The 16,477-nt window shown below is 35.3% G+C and overlaps 1 protein-coding gene across 3 annotated transcripts in view; it reads right to left on the reverse strand.

Moving 5' to 3' along the window:
* Positions 1 to 739: 739 nt before the first annotated feature.
* The window catches only part of LOC126757345 (sodium channel protein 60E), a 268,245-nt gene continuing 252,507 nt past the window's right edge, over positions 740 to 16,477 (reverse strand). Inside the window, exons 25-30 of one of the 3 annotated variants that reach the window (XM_050471173.1) lie at positions 16,110 to 16,218; positions 15,860 to 16,041; positions 9,344 to 9,462; positions 5,629 to 5,844; positions 5,365 to 5,553; positions 740 to 3,278 (exon numbers count right to left, since the gene is read on the reverse strand). In XM_050471173.1, the coding sequence (XP_050327130.1) occupies positions 2,713 to 3,278; positions 5,365 to 5,553; positions 5,629 to 5,844; positions 9,344 to 9,462; positions 15,860 to 16,041; positions 16,110 to 16,218 (1,381 nt within the window). In that variant the 3' untranslated portion in view covers positions 740 to 2,712. Of the gene's footprint in view, positions 3,279 to 5,364; positions 5,554 to 5,628; positions 5,845 to 9,343; positions 9,463 to 15,465; positions 15,603 to 15,859; positions 16,042 to 16,109; positions 16,219 to 16,477 lie in introns of all 3 variants that reach the window. The other 2 variants (XM_050471174.1, XM_050471172.1) reach the window with 2 other exon arrangements.

The raw sequence follows: 16,477 nt of genomic DNA on the forward strand, positions 1-16,477 counted from the left end.
AAATGATTCAGGATCAGGTACGAATTACTGAGGCATGGTTTAAAAAATGGAATATGGCCATTAATACAGATAAATCTATACATATCACATTTACAATGAAAAAAGACTCCTGTCCAAATATTATTTTGAACAATGAAGAGATTCCTAACAGCAATACAGTGAAGTACTTAGGCCTCCATCTTGATAGAAGATTAACGTGGAAAAATCACGTTAAGGCAAAACGAAAAGAGCTTAAAGTAAAGACTAATAAAATGTACTGGCTTATTGGGCTCAAATCTGAATTATTTTGAAAACAAAATTTTACTTTATAAAGCCATACTAAAGCCGGTCTGGACGTATGGAATCCAGCTTTGGGGCTCTTGCAGCAACTCAAATATTGAAATATTACAGCGTTATCAGAACTTAACCCTCAGGAAGATTCTGGATGCTCCTTGGTTTGTTTCAAATATCACAATTAACAACGACCTAAATATACCAAGTGTCAAAGACGAAATTGGAAAATTTAGTTCTAGATATCTTGAAAGGCTGAGCAATCATTCCAACCCTTTAGCTATCGACTGAAACGATTTCATATTCTAGACCTCCCGTACAGGAAATAAATAATCATTAGCTTAAGCTAAGTATAGAATAAAATATTACTTTTGCGCCCACTGGGGTCCAACAGTATAAAGTTATGTATATTTTAGAACATTTGCTTATTGTCTTGAATACAGACAGATTGTAAATAAAGAATTTGAGAAAAAAAAAAAAGGATTGAAGCACCTTGATTTGGACGACATTTGGTTCCCATACTTTTTCGCTTCGCTCTATTGGCTCTTGAAAAGTTCCAAGAATATCCGACGTTTCGAGACAAATTTTATTCAGCGTTGAGGTTCATTTCTGACTCAATGGTTATGTAAACAAGCGAAATTGTCGCTTTCGGAGCGAACGGATGGACCAACTGAGACGTAGCCGCAACCAACATTTGAAAGAGATAATCTTCAAAAAATAAATGCCAGAGAATATTCTTTCGAATGATAAGAAACATTCCCCATTAAATTTGAAGCTTCTGTGCTTTTTCTTTAAAAAAGTTGGAATTTTCGAAATGGATCACACTTTATTTTTTTTTCTTAAAAACTTCGGGATTAAAAAATAAAACAATTTTAAGCATTGCAGCCCTGGTGCTGATTCATAAATGTTCGAGCATTAGATGCATCACCAAGGGTTAATTCATATTTTTGTAATTCAAATATTTTTTATGTATTACATTTAAAATGTAAATAATTAAAAAAAAAAAATAAATGACTTGAAATAAATAAATGGAATAGGTTACAAAAAGAAAAAATTCAACAAAAATGTAGTGTTATATTTTAAAAAATTATATATTAATAATAATAAAATATAATAAAAACATATTATTTATTGTGGCACAATAATTTTGTATGGTTAAAATAACTTTAAATAATTTTTAATTTTTTATTACCACATATTAGCTGTGTAATAATGAATTTATGTTCATATTTACAAAATAATTTGTTGTAATCTTCTTTTAGTGCTTTTAATTCAAATATTGCACCAAAATTCTTCACACTATATTTTTAACGAATTTTCAAAATGTCAAATGTGTGTATGTATACCTAAGAGCTAGCTAAAATTATGCACACCTTTATTGATTTTGCTACTTACATACATATGTATATACATTTATATGACTATGTACTTAAATTTATTTACATGCAAAAATGCAACAACCTCTAATAACAACATCTGCATATTTAACCTCAAATATTTAGTATACATATGTATGTACAAATCCATATCTATATATGCATATTATATGTATGTGTGTATATTAAGCCTATATATAAATTTATAACGCTAAATTAACGGTAAGTTTAACATTCGCTATTTGCAAGTTTGACGCAACTTAGACTACTTGAACTTAGCTGCTATTTACTGCTTTCTCACTATTGTTTGTAATTGTTAACATTTGATTTCCTTGTATGTTAATTGGTTTTTGTTGCTGTTTTCTGGTACTTATTTTTATTTTTTCTTAATATTCTGCTTTCATATGAATATTCGCTCACGTAACAACTACATAAATATTATGCTAATTATGTTAAATTCATTTTATTTTTGTTTTTGTAATGCCTGACACACACACGAATACGAATAATTTATATTTCGTATATATATAGTAAATGTATGTTTGTATGTGTGATTGCAAAGGACATTGAGTACTTAATTGTAATACCTTGAAGCATTAACGAATATGGAAACACGCGTGTGTTTATATGAGTGTGTGTGTTTGTGTGTGTGTGGGAGTACGTAGTGGGATTCGTATCAACAGCTTGTACTTAACGCATATTTGACAGATAATTTGGCGCAACGGCAGATGGCGGGCAATAATCCTCATGCCCGAGATTGTCAACTGCCGTGTGTGTGTTCGGATTTCGTTGCAGCATTGGCCGGAGCGTCATGCGCTTGCTGTTCGTGGCCACGCTGCTCACGGCTGGGTGGTGCCGTGGCTGTGGCCGCAGCTGATGTGGAAGCAGTAGGTGACATTGTTGTTGCTATTGATGATGGCGGCGTTTCATTATCTTTTGGCATATCCGGCACCGCACAGGCATCGGCCGCCGACGTCGAACTGTATGTCGACATGGGTCGTGAGCTACAGCAACTGGTGCTCGACGAGCCAGAGCTCTCGGTCACCGGTGCTGTTTGTAGTGAGGGTCATCTTACCGCTTGTGCACCTTCATCAGGTGTGTCACTCTCGCTGCTGTTGCTGCTGCTCTCGCGCATGCCTGTGGGTGTGCCTCTTGTTGTTGGTGATGTTGGTGTTGCTGCAGTTACGTATGATGGCGTTGTCGCAATAGGAAGCGCAGGCAGTACAGCTTGTGGTAGTGGTAGTTCCTCGGATTTGGGTGACTCTTCGGTTAATGTCTCCAGCACAATGATTTCATTGGCATCCTCTGGATTATAATCGTAGAATACTTTCGATGTGTCACCCTGTATATTAACATCGATTGGTGCATTCAAATCGATCGGTGTGGGGGGTGAAATCTCTACCGTTGGTCCCATTGAAGTCTCAGCGGCAATTAGTTCATCATTGGTTGGTGGATAATAGTCGTAAACGTGTGCTGACGTTTCGGGATATTCGTCAGAGAAATCACCACGTGGTGGTTCTTTGGGACTATCCACCATTATTTGTACGACCGGCTGTTGCATTGGTAGCAATTCATCGAAGCGTATGTCTTCAGAACCCGGGCTAATATGTATTTGCGGTGGTTTGAATTTGTCTGTGAGAAAAGAAAGTAAAAATATCAAAATTTAATTCAGTGTGTTGTTCTTGAAATCCTTTTTGATGGAGTTATGCCGAGTTTGAGAGCTTTCTCAGAAGGCCGTTTCATAAGATCATAGCGCGCGGTAGAACAGATTTTGCAAAGTATTGGAATATACTTTTCTAGACAGGAGTCTTATTCAACACAACCTTTAGATTATTGATCGCTATAGCTGGCTACAGAAGTTTTTGAAACGTGGTGCCCTAATCGAGGGTTAAAAAGTAAGACTTGAGAGTTATAGCTGAATAAGCGAGATAAACCTTTTTAATCAAAAATCTCTTAGATCTCAGCGACTATTTTTTTTTAGTTTCGACATTTAGTTTCGAAGATCAATATGTTTTAATATTATAAGCAGTTCTTTCTCCTACATTCTATGATTACGTAATCTCAGTGGGTTTTACAAAGAAACTTTGCATAGTCCTTATTCTCAAGCTCTTCAGAAAAATTATTTTTTATACTAAAACTACTTGACTGAGAAAATCAATGATTCCCTATTGAAAATTATTGAAAAGTATAGTAAGAAGAAAGATCTATAACATAGCGTTGTTTGTTTTACACCGAATACACAAAAAGAAAAAATAAAGGAGGCTTAAGAGAAATATTTTTCGTAAAAACGGTACATTGCTGAAGGTGCGAAGAGACTTCCTAATCTAATACTATCCGAAGAAAAATGAAAATGTTTTCCAAATTCAAAAACAGTTCTTGGTGGTTGGGTTAACGATCGAACACACTATCAACGTTGCTTGTAAGAGCGGAAGCGAGTTTTTAAATCTTACTTTAAGACCGACACTTAGCACCTATGGATATATGCAGCGAAGGTCGCTCTAAAACTCCAGAAAGCAGGGTATGTAAAAGAGTTCAAACATAGCTAAAATTCGCTTTTTATTCAACTTCATATCTCAAAACTTGACCCACTGTGTCACAGAGTTTACACCCAATGTCTTTTTTTGTCTACATACCGATAAAGGATATATGGACGTAGCAGTCGCAGGAGAAGAAGCGCAGTCAGCTTTTTCACTGAAGGGTCGAAGCTCGGAGGAAAGGTTGTAGGGGAATCTACTGCAAGGAGCTCACCGTCCAACTTAGTTTTAGACTACCGGAACACTGCAGTGTATTTAAGTTAGAATTGGCTGTTATTAAAACAGCTATAGATGTATTACTCCGAAATGCACCCTATTTCAGGGAAGTGCGCATTCACACCCACAGCAATGCGGCAATACTAGCTTCGAACTCGCTCACTTTGGAACTGGAAACTGTGAAGCTGATGAGCTAGCAATTTGTAGCGCCTTCGTCCCACTTGCACTCACTTGGTGTGGGAACTAGCTGGATCCCTGTTGTCCGCTATCTAGCAGACGTCGAACTAAGTTAGCAGCTGTTGAACAATGACCAGCTTCTGTGGGACTGCGATATCCTTCTGACTTAAAATAGAGCTCGGGAGATCCATTGAACTATTTGCTCTCAGCAAAGTTCATCTTGCCATAATCGTAGGAGCTCTTGTTGGACATGTAAGCATTCTATAAATATCTTAGGTCTGTATGGCCGAAAATGGGGTCTTCTCCAGCTTTTGTTAGATTTAGATTGAGACATATGGGCTGCCATACATTCGGCGAACCAGGATGGAAAGACGAAACTGATATTAGCCGCCTCAAGAAATCAGCGATAAGCTCAAAGCACTTTCCCGAGTTACTATGGTCCTTATGATAAATATGAGAGTTTTAGGTACGTCCATGAATAGGCGTTATATGTTGTCCAAGTGAGATTGCAATAGGATCGGCTTTTAACCTAATCTAAATAAAATTAAGACTGATAGATTTTTGTAACTGTAAATATTCTGAAGAAACTCAAATTCTGGAAAATTTATTTCGCTAATATTTTTACTGTTACTGTAACAATTCGGAGTAATATAAAAGTGTTAAAAAATATTTAAGAATAGACATACATATACTATATACATTGATTCTTCTAATTTGGAACAACATTTAACAACAACACAGTTACAACAGTTAAACAAAAAATATTCAACCGCGAACTTATTTCAACTCACCAATTCCGCCTGCTGGGGACATACCACCCGCACCGGCATTCTCCTCATCCTCCTCCTCTTTATACTCCTCACTCTCCCTATGCACCAATACGTGGACCAATGTTGAATTTTCCGGTCTCAAGCCCATCGGACCCGATTGCTGGTCGGGTGATGGTTTCGTTACGATCACTTCCGGTGCTGAACCATCGGCTGAAATAAATCAATTTGAAACGGTTTTAAGTGAAATGTGCTCCAGTGTTTGTATAATACCATCGACACACATACAGACAAAAGCATTTTTGTTAACTCTTAAAGCGCTTTGTGCTGACAAACCTCTTTCAAGCGGTGGCTTTTTACGTATAAAACTGGTGGCACGCTTGCGCGTGGGCGTTGGCGCTATTTGCGTTGGTAATGGTTGTTGTTGTTGTTGCTGTTGTTGTTGGGTTTGTCTATCGGTGGCTATGGTTGTGGAGGAAATTGCTGTTGTTATTGGTGAGATGCCTGCATTGGTGTGGAGGGGAGGTGTGTGAGAAAAACATTTGAATTTGCATAGAAGGGCGAAGGCGAAACATTAAGAAATGTATGCATACACAAATATACACATACAAATACATACAAACTTACACATATACGAATACGACTTAAATTGAGCTTATGCACGCACACACACGCGAACAAGCAGCAATAAAATATACACATACATATTTACAAGAAATATACATCTATACACACACATACATACAAAGTACACACACACAGCGACTTAAATTTATACATATATACATATATTGTTTGTATGTATATACATATATATGGAGAATACATACATATACTATATGTTTGCATAAAATTATTTACGAAATGTGTGTGAGGTGAATGGATTCATTTTTACAGTGTGGGGAATGGCTTAAAATCATATCGAACTTGAATATGTTTTTGAATTTTCAAAAAACAAACTAAAATACATTTTATGTGTCTTCTAGAATTTACAATGGGAATGGGAAATGGCGGTGAAGGTGGAGTGTGCTTTGACATACTTCCAAGGTTAAATACGACAGAGTACAACTAATGTTGAAATTTCAAAGAATTACATAAGTATTTACAGTACAAAGAATGTTAAAAAGGTGTGTGTGTGTGTATTACGTTTTATATACCATCTGATCAAATTTTATCCGGACTAATCCATATAAACTGCGGGGGCAAAACGAACCAATAAAAAATTTATCAAAACTGCTACGATTTTATCTTCGTGTGAAGTTTGATTTCCATATCAGATCGGATTTTAGATTGTCTTAAATTAAGACCGATACATAGTACCACGAAGTGGATATAGCCAGCGAAAGTCACACTAAGATCCGGGAGGCTGAGCATATAAAAGAGTCCAAACATCATACCTAAATACTTAAGTCTCCGTGTCAAAGAGTCCACACCCGATGGCTTTTTTTCGGCTCACATGCCGACAAGGAACATGTGGACGGAGCGATGGCGCTGGAGAAAAGTTAGTTTTTTCCCTGAAGAGTTGAAACTCGGAGGAAAGATTGTTTTTGGCTGCCAGATCACTGCAATGTCTTTTAGGCAACATTAGCTTTGAGCTCGTTCACTTTGCGCTCGCTCACTTTGTGATCAAAGTTAGTAAAAGAGTGTCAATTATTGTGTGTTTGGAAGCTATTCCTTTATGACACGAAAGATTTGTCCGATGATTTTTTCCATGAAACTCAAAAAATTGAACAACAAGTTTGCTTTGATTCCATATTCTGTAGACCTGGAGACTGGTTAAAGTGACGTTAATATCGAAGACCAGTAAGAGATTAATGGGATTTCAAACCCATTAGCCTATCCTCGTCTATGTTGGATATGCTCATGGAGTTGTACATTAGAAGCAAAATGACAAGCGGTAAACTACTAAGGGCTCAGCATGTATACAATAAAGTCAGGTCGGTCGAAACTGCTTTGCACGATGCTACATAGAGCCTTTATGCGCAAGGAATTTGCAGTAGACACCTTTCTCGATATCGAGGGAGCCTTCAACAATGTGCTTCCGCAGATACTGATTAAGGCGCTTGAAAAGTTTGAGGTGGAATCGAACCTCAAGTTTCTTATATGTATATAGTCTTCTCTACTGTCGTAGAGGAGTGGGCTAGTGCTAATGCATCCCGAAAGGTTAATGGGGACATCCCGCTGGGTGGCGTACTTTCCCAAAGCAAAATGGAAAATTAATAGGAAAATAGGTCATCAATACCATCTACGAACCAACCGAAGGGTTCCTAAACATGGTATCCAACTGGGCGAGTAGAAGCGGCTTAGTCGACGACCCCAGTAAAACAAAAATGGTTCTATTTACTAAGAGGTACAAGATCCCTAATAAGATTCTCCACTCTTTCGGGTGTTCAGGTCTTCAACCTGTTGATAACGTGAAATACTTACAGCTTATCCTTAACAGAAAGCTTTCATGGAGCCAAATATTGAGAAGAGAGTAAGGAAGGTTACCTTATATAGCTACAGTGGACCTAGAAGGAAAATGTGGGGACTCATACCAAAAGCAATGTTTCGGCTCTACGAAACCGCAGTCAAGCCAATTATGTCCTATAGTGTATTCGTCTGGTGGAGGGCGCTCGAAAAGACTACACTTGCTTAAAAGCTTGAAAGCCCAAAGAGCGGCTTTCATCGACAGTATCACTTATTGTCATTTTAAACATAGCAGCCCTGGACATTGCTGGTAGGGACATTGCTGCGATGTGTTATCTAAGGCTCAGTAAAGCTGGATAGATAAAGGATTCCGAACAAGGACACGCCGATATTCTTTCCAACTTTAATTGCATTCCTGAAAACTTGGTTCACTGACCCGCAGAGACCAGTCGGGGTGACTTTTTCTATGCTCACATATCGATGAGGGAGATGTGGATGGAAAAAAGCTGCTGGAGAAGAAGCGCTGTTAGGTTTTTCACGGATGGTCAGAGGGAGGTTTTCTGTAAGGAGCTCTCTGTCAATCTTAGCTTTAGATTACAGGATCATTGTAGTGTCTTTCAGGCAAAAGTGCCTGCTATTAAGGCGGCGGTAGAAGTACTACTACGAAACGCAGCCTCTTTCAGGGAGGTGAACATTCAACTGCAAGGCCAATGAGCTAGCCAGAGAGGCACCCTTGCCTCGCTCACATCGGAATGGGATCGCGTTGTATCTCCTTTGTTATCTTTTATTCTAACACTTGACCAATGGGCATCAGATGCGCTTAGCAAAAGTGCTGGTTGACGACCAGTTCCTGTGTGACTGCGATGTCCTTCTGACCGAGAGTAGACACCAAGATATCTATTGAGCAAAGTTACCGCAATTGTAGGAGTTCTTACTGGACGCTATTCAATAGACATTCGTACGTAAGGCTTAATATCGTGTCGGACGCTAGTTATCAAAGTTGTATAGAGGACGGTAAGATGCTTTCTCCTTCATTGTCCAACCTTTGCAAGACTGAGGCTGAAACATGTCGGTAGTCTTACCTTCGGCGAATAGCCGAAACTGATATTAGCCGTCTCAACAAATTTGTGACAGGCTCAAAGCGAGTCATCGCTCACGGTATTTACCAGTTTCAAATCCCTAAGAATTTTTTCTGTTTTTGAAACTAAAAAACTTCCCTTCGAGGTACGCGCTATGAGTCCAAAGGCTATCCCATTCCAGGCTTTTAACAAATGTATGGAAAATTGCGCAGAACATTAACATGTTTGTATTTGCTCAGGAACCGAATTCAAAGACGATAATAAAGATTTGTACTAAAATACTTGAAATGTAACTTTTGGGCTGGTCTGAGTCAAATGTAATCAGATGGTATGTGTCTTACGTTTCATGTAAATACCAGCGTTTATTCGTGTTCTGCAGTGGTTTGTGGTGATTTTGAATTGTTTTTTTTTTTTTAGTTGTGCGCTTATGTGCTTGCATGTGTTAGTGCGTTAGCATGTGTGGGTGTGTGTGTGTGTTAATTTTGTTGTTGATTTTACAATTTTTAGATAATTACTTTTTCTATGCACTGATGGTGATGTTAAGCTATCATCGACAGCATCCTGATGGCGCAAAAAGAAATTATAAAAGCTTCGACGGCGATTCGATCGAGGCGCTTCCACGAATATGCTACCGCTTTTGTGACACATTGTATTGTTGATGTTGTTGTTATTTGTTGTTGTTGTGAGGTAAATTTATTTTTACGATTTCATGTGTGGCAATTTATGAAGCATAATACAGAATTATGAAAAAATATATAAATGTAAGTGAGACTTTAGTAATTCCTTAAATATTTGCTTAATTTCATTTATTATTTTTTTTTTTTTTATCCCATACATAGAAATGTACGTTTCACTGTTATCGAAAATGTTGTAAATTTGCAAATTTTTGACGAAATCTTTCAGTTGCTACAACACAGGGCACACTGGGAGTTAATAGATTAATATGCATACGCTTAAGATATAAATAAAAGATATAAATATTATAAGATTTATATATTGCTAAGCTAATATATGCACTAACAATGGAAAACACTTATTATTTATATGCATTAACAATGGACTTATGATTTTTATTCGAAATTTTGAGGTTAGGGGTTTTCAGTTGGAAAAATATTCATTAAAAAATGATTTTTTTGATTATTTTTTCTTATTTCTAGCTAAACGCAGCACATGTATTTACTATCTAAGGTATTTACTTTTATATTAAAACTTTTCTTTTTCCACTATTTTATTTTTTTCTTTCTTTATTTAATTTTTTTCTTTCTTAATTTTATTTTTATTTTTTGCATAAACATGAATTCCTATAAACGTTTCCATTAAGAATGTTTCATAAACCGCTCAAGAAATTGTATTATTCACCGTATTTACTATACAAAAAATATCAAATTAATATTTTTTCAAATTCGAGTATGTTTAAGGGATCAGACGAGTCTTGTGTTTATAAAAACTCTGCTAGTATACTTTAGGGCGCTAAAATTATTTTTAAATTTGTATAATACTGAAAAAGCTTCCACTGTGCAATATGTTGTATAGTTGGACTGTTGAAATCAGTCAGCTTCCGCGGGTAATACTTCAAACCCATATTTCTCGAAACTGTACTTTTTTTTAAATTAGGCGACGATGCCATTAAGATACTACTGCACGTCTTCTTATGCTTTATTGGCGTAGACACCGGCGGCTAAAGCCGATTACTGGCTACCGACTACTGCACGTACGCAATTAAAATTTCAACTCTTCACACTAACATAATTTAGTTAGCTATGAACGACTCAACTTGTTACGCTGCTGAGTCGATTTAGCCATGTCTGTCTGTTTGGCCGCCTGTATAAATACGCATTAGTTCCTCAGTTTTTTGTCTCGTTTTGAGATTTTGCATACGTTTTATTTCGCATTAAGAAGCTGCTCATTTGTCAGAACCGCCATTATCGGATAACTGTAGCATAAAGCTGCTATACAAACTGAACGATCTGGAAGAAGTGCTTGTAAGGAAAACCCTTTTTATTTTACAAGAAATTTGACAATAATTATTATCCAAAATATCACTACAATTTGCGAACATATTATTCAGATTGGACTACTAAAACACATAGCTGTCATGCAACTGAGTGATCAAACTCAAATTGTATGGAAAACTCTTTTATTTATGAAGTTATAATCATGAAACTTAGTATATATTAATATCTAAAGCATTGCTATAATCTGAGAAGAATTTGTTCAGATCGGACTACTGTACTACTACTATACAACTGATCCATCAAAATCTGAATAAAACTAGAGGGGTTACTCTTATAATATTAAAATGCACCTGCAGGGTATTCAGCCGAAATAAATTGTTTATTTATTATTTTAATTTGCTTTCTCAGATGTAGAGACCCACCTGAAAAGGGTGATTTCGAAAATAAGCTCTGTAGCCATCATTTTGTATCGAATAAATCCATGTTTAATAAAACCCAAAGAGAGAAAGTCGATTATTTATTTCTTACTCCGAGAATAATCTTTCAAAGTTAGGCGCGTTTTGAAGCCTAAACTCTTAAGTAAGCTTAAAAGCTGAAAATTTTTATCATTTATATTCATGTCATTTAAGTTATTACATAACCTAAGTCTCTGAATGTCGATAGTCTTATGGCTCACTAATGAAACTATTAAATATTTAGTCCAAAATGGGTTTTGGTTTTCGAATTATTCAATTTAGAGATGTAGGAGAAATTTCTTTGCTCGGTACACTAAATTTTTAAGGTTCCTATCTTTGATTAGCGTAAAAAAGTTGACCAAAGACATACAAACATGCGTGAATTATGCATTCCGTTTATGCTTAATTTGATTAAATATAGTATTTGAAAGTAAAAATGGGGACTAATTGTTTACGACATCGAGGTAAAATATTTTTGATAACATATTTAGAGGCTTAAAAAGTCACAGTTAATTATTTAATAACAGTTTCAATAGTATTATATTTGTTTAAAACATTTCTAGGTTATGATACAAATATCTAATAAAAAAACAATAAATCTATCTTAATTAATGGTTTTATGGTCACTTCCGAAGGTGAAGGTAGTTTGAAATTTATAAAAAGAGATTAGTGATCGGTTAGTGAAAAAGTAAAAGTTGAAAGAATTTCAAAATCGATTTTATTTGAAAAATTTGAAGTATGAAAATACTCACTGTATTCAAAATATTTTGCTTTTCCCGGATAAATAGTGGCGAAATACATATTTGATATGCTTAAATTACTTAACATTGTTACACAAGTAAAACAAAAGTCAAGTAATATTGTAACTTTGTAACGTAAAATCAAATACTAAAACACTAATGGCAAACCAGCTGCTTTAAATTCCCAAATAATACTTGTATAAAGAGTCATACAAAAATATGTTAACTCCTTGGCGTCCGACGATACTTTAAAGTACAATCAATCGTTTTGCTCTGTTAAACGGAATGGAAGATTTTTTTATAACTCGCTGACTAACGGTACTTTAGGGGTTCATACTAAAAAGTATAAACTTTTTTGCATATCACTTCACTTTTCGTCGTTTTCTTGAAATTATTTCCAGCAAAGTTTTATCAGTTTTATCTATCTATCTCTTGTTTGTCTGACAGTAACAATCGGCTTTCTCTTGGAGACTTGTGAGTACATTCTAGCTCTCTAGGTCCATGCAATATGCTTATGTACATTTTCATATATAAATTTTTTACTACATTATGGATCGTTTTTACGGCAAAAGAAAGATGAACTTTCTTTAATTTTAGAACAAATTCCAATAGATAATGAATCAAATACGAATATAGAGTCTAATGATTAAGAAGACCAAGTTATAATTTCAGAAGGCAATGAAGATCAGTTTTTGAGTGACGTTTTAAATGAAATCATTGCTGAAGAAACAGCAGAGCTGGAAAATCCTCAAAACGCGGTTCTTGAAGAACCATTGCGGAAATCGAAAAAAAAACTGAGAAAACAACCTAGATTTCACAGTTTGACTTATTAGTGGGGCCATTGTTGGTTTCTTTGAAGATATGAACACGCCGACCAAATTTTTCTGGTCGTACATTTAAACTATATTTGAATTCATAATTCCATATTTAATTCAAATTTGTATGTGGTACAAACCAACAAACCACTTAATCGCAAAAAAGTGAGTTCCTTGCATTTCCTCAGAAAAAGCAAAGTGGAAAAGCAAAGTGGAAAAGCAAGAGTGGTTTTGTCCCTCACAGAAAATGAGTGGAGTAAGAACAAGTACAAGTATATGATAATATACTTTGATAATTGATTTACCTCCGTTGCAATTAGAGGCGAACGAAAAGAACTAAGCAAACTACAGTCAAGAGAAGGGAGCGAAGAGGCCAGAAAATACATGTTCAATGTCCAGCAGCCGTTAAAGTTTACAACTCATTAATGTGTGGGGTATACCATGCAGATTAACTGCGAAGTACCTACGGCATAGGCAGGCGATCTAAAAAATGTTGGCATAGATTGTTTTGGGAGCTTTTGGAAATAAAGTTCGTTAATTCTTACGTCGTATACTATCAAACACATGAAATGTTAACTCTGTGCGATATAGACAGTCCGTTGCTCAAGACCTAATGACACAAAAGGATATTGCTGCCAACATACGAAGCTTGAGTCAGAAGCCAACACAGTCAAGCAAAAAACGTCATAGTAACGGTGCGTCGGTTGCAACTGATGCGCGATTAGGTATCTTGGAAGTACATTGGCCAATATTTGTTGAAAGACGAGAAACATGTGAGATGTGCAGCATAAAAAATATTCAGTACAAACCGCATTCGAAATGCCAACATTGCGATACATTTTCATGCTGCAATGAAAAAAATAACTGTTTCGCCGAATATCATGGCATTAGTAAAAGAAAAATTTAAGTACCATATTCTTTTTGTACACTGCGGTATCCTTGAAATTTACCTTTTTTTTGCTAGTAAAATACGTATATATGTACATATATGAATGATAATATTGAAAAAAAAATTAGAAATACTAATGTTATCTGAGATTGGTCAACTATGGGTTATTTTGTACACTGCGGTATCCTTGAAATTTACCTTTTTTTTGCTAGTAAAATACGTATATATGTACATATATGAATGATAATATTGAAAAAAAAATTAGAAATACTAATGTTATCTGAGATTGGTCAACTATGGGTTAAGGTAACTCTACAACTAACCTCAAATACTTTAAAGTTTAAGACAAAACAGCTGATTTGCTATAAATAGAAAACTTATATGGTAAAATTATTTTGAAGATAATGAATAAAGATTAATTTCTTTCTTGATAGCAATAATTTTATAGATGTATGTACAATAACTTAACTTAAAATTAAACTAACTTAAACATCAGCCTTACTTCTTTATTATTATTATTTAACTTTTTTTGTACGCCATTTCGTCAGTAAAACGAAATTTTTCTATAGATAAATTCCCAAACGTTAATTGATATTTTATTTCGCGCAGTGTTGCTTCGAACGTTGCTTGTTTTCTGCGCCTAACAATATTCAAAATGAATTTTCAAAATTTTAAAAGTGACGAAAATTCATTTTGAAGATCGTTAAGCACAAAAAATTAATAACTGCACTTCAACCGACGTGTTTTCTTTATCAAACATAACTCATTCAGCACTGGAAAGTGTCGTATTTGAATGAAGCTCAAGCGCTGAGCGTGGCAGCGTGCGTATTGCAATGGATGAGAGTGTTTTTGGAGAGCAGAAAAGTGTTCTATTTAGACAGTTGTTTTATGTAAGTAAGTATTGTAGATTTATAGTATGGACTGTTTTGGAAGTTTTGAGGGTATTTAAGATATCGCTTTCATTGAACTATGTGGGTAAGAGTTATTTTTATAGATAGTCAAGTGTGAAATTTTTATTTTTATAGGTAGTCTGAGTGTGTTTTGAAATTTTTATGCAATTTTTTGTTCGTCACTACAAGCATAATTAAGTATTTTACTTCACTTATATTACAGCTCTAAAGAGTTTTCTATTTCTATAGAAAATTAATACAATCAAATAAGAATAAAAATAGTTTAGGCCACTACTTACAAATTGTACTCATCGAATTTGTTTACTTTTCTGTATAATTATGTACTATATTTGTTGTTTTACATAACTGTAATAATTGCAAAATGTTGTTAAATTATTGTCAAATATTTTCAACGGCATAAAATAGTAGAATCAATCATTCGATGGAAGTTCGATGGTGAATATTTCATTTTACAATCATTTTGATATACAAATGTACATATGCATGTATGTTTGGATGAGTGAGTGAGAATATAGAGCGAGCGTGAACATTTTCTTAGGCAAATAGTACATATGAGGAGCATGTACAGTTGTTGTAGAGACCGCTATGATGCTATGAAAGTATGCAATCAATTATGTAGATAAGTATGTATCGAAAATAAAGTGAGACCAATTTTATATAAATTTCATTTCAATTAGTATGCAATATGCGCCTACAAAGTAGTTTACTTGATTTGCATTTCATATGAGCTAAATAACTGAGTTGAGTATTGTATACTGAGATAGTTACATAATATGCATGGTTTAGTTGATTATTATTGATATTGGGCTACACTAGACTATATAGTAGATATGTATGTGGTATGTTGTTGTTAGACTACCGCCTGCAATTACCTCTTTCACAATCATTGTGATTTGCTAATAAATTTAAATCACTTGACTGTGAGCCACTTTGTAAAACGTTTGAGACCATATCTGCGAGCAATGACTCATATGTTAGGGAGAGACAAGAGGACATTCTAGAAATAGGACTTAAGACACAAATTTACAATTTTTTTTTATAAAACAAACAAAATGCTGTGGCATAAATTGGGTGGCTAAGTAATTGTAAGTAATATAGATTATTTTAGAATTGTATTTAGTATATGTTATGGTATTGGTTTCGTCAAAAATTGCAATGCATTGCGCATTAATTGGAAATTTTTCGTTTTATCGGCACCAATTGTTGAAAAATTCATTTAGCTAATTTATTTTTTATGTGTTTATGTGTAGGTAATGTAATAAGTACCGCTTGCCGAGTTCCTCGCTTTGTTGCTTGATGTCCTTCACCACATCATCGGCGCCAGAGACCAGCATTAGCGGCAGATTTAACCATGGACCGGCCAATTCGCTCAGATCGGAGGCATCGGAAGCGCGTGAAGACTTGCGCGACGAGGCGCGGCTGGAGCACTGAGTGCCTCGACGACTGACCTGCCATTTCAAATAAAAATTAGTATGTTTGTGCATTTTTTTGTTGTTAATAAATAGTTTTGACTTACTTGTAGATGAAAGAAATTGAGCGCTGACAGTTTGGACTGCCAACCGCCGGGGCTCGATGTCTGCGTCATGCTGTCACCCGAGTTTGAGCGCTCCTTCTCCTTCTTCATGCTGTAAAGAAGACAGAAATTTTTAGAATGCACTGGCAGTGGATACGAACTATGATTAAATCTTCGCTGCTGATGTCACGTTATTAAAGCGACCAAACGAGCTCACTTTACGTAATACCGTTATCTTAAACTCGCAACGAGATTGAATTTCGGAAATTCAAGCTAAAGAATTTTGCAGGATTTGTCCCGGAAAGTTATAGGACTGAGTCGATTTAAAAAAATTTATTGAACCAATCGTTACAATTCCTTAAAAAATTTGA

This window comes from Bactrocera neohumeralis, chromosome 4 (genome assembly GCF_024586455.1).
Source record: "Bactrocera neohumeralis isolate Rockhampton chromosome 4, APGP_CSIRO_Bneo_wtdbg2-racon-allhic-juicebox.fasta_v2, whole genome shotgun sequence".
Taxonomy (NCBI): domain Eukaryota; kingdom Metazoa; phylum Arthropoda; class Insecta; order Diptera; family Tephritidae; genus Bactrocera; species Bactrocera neohumeralis.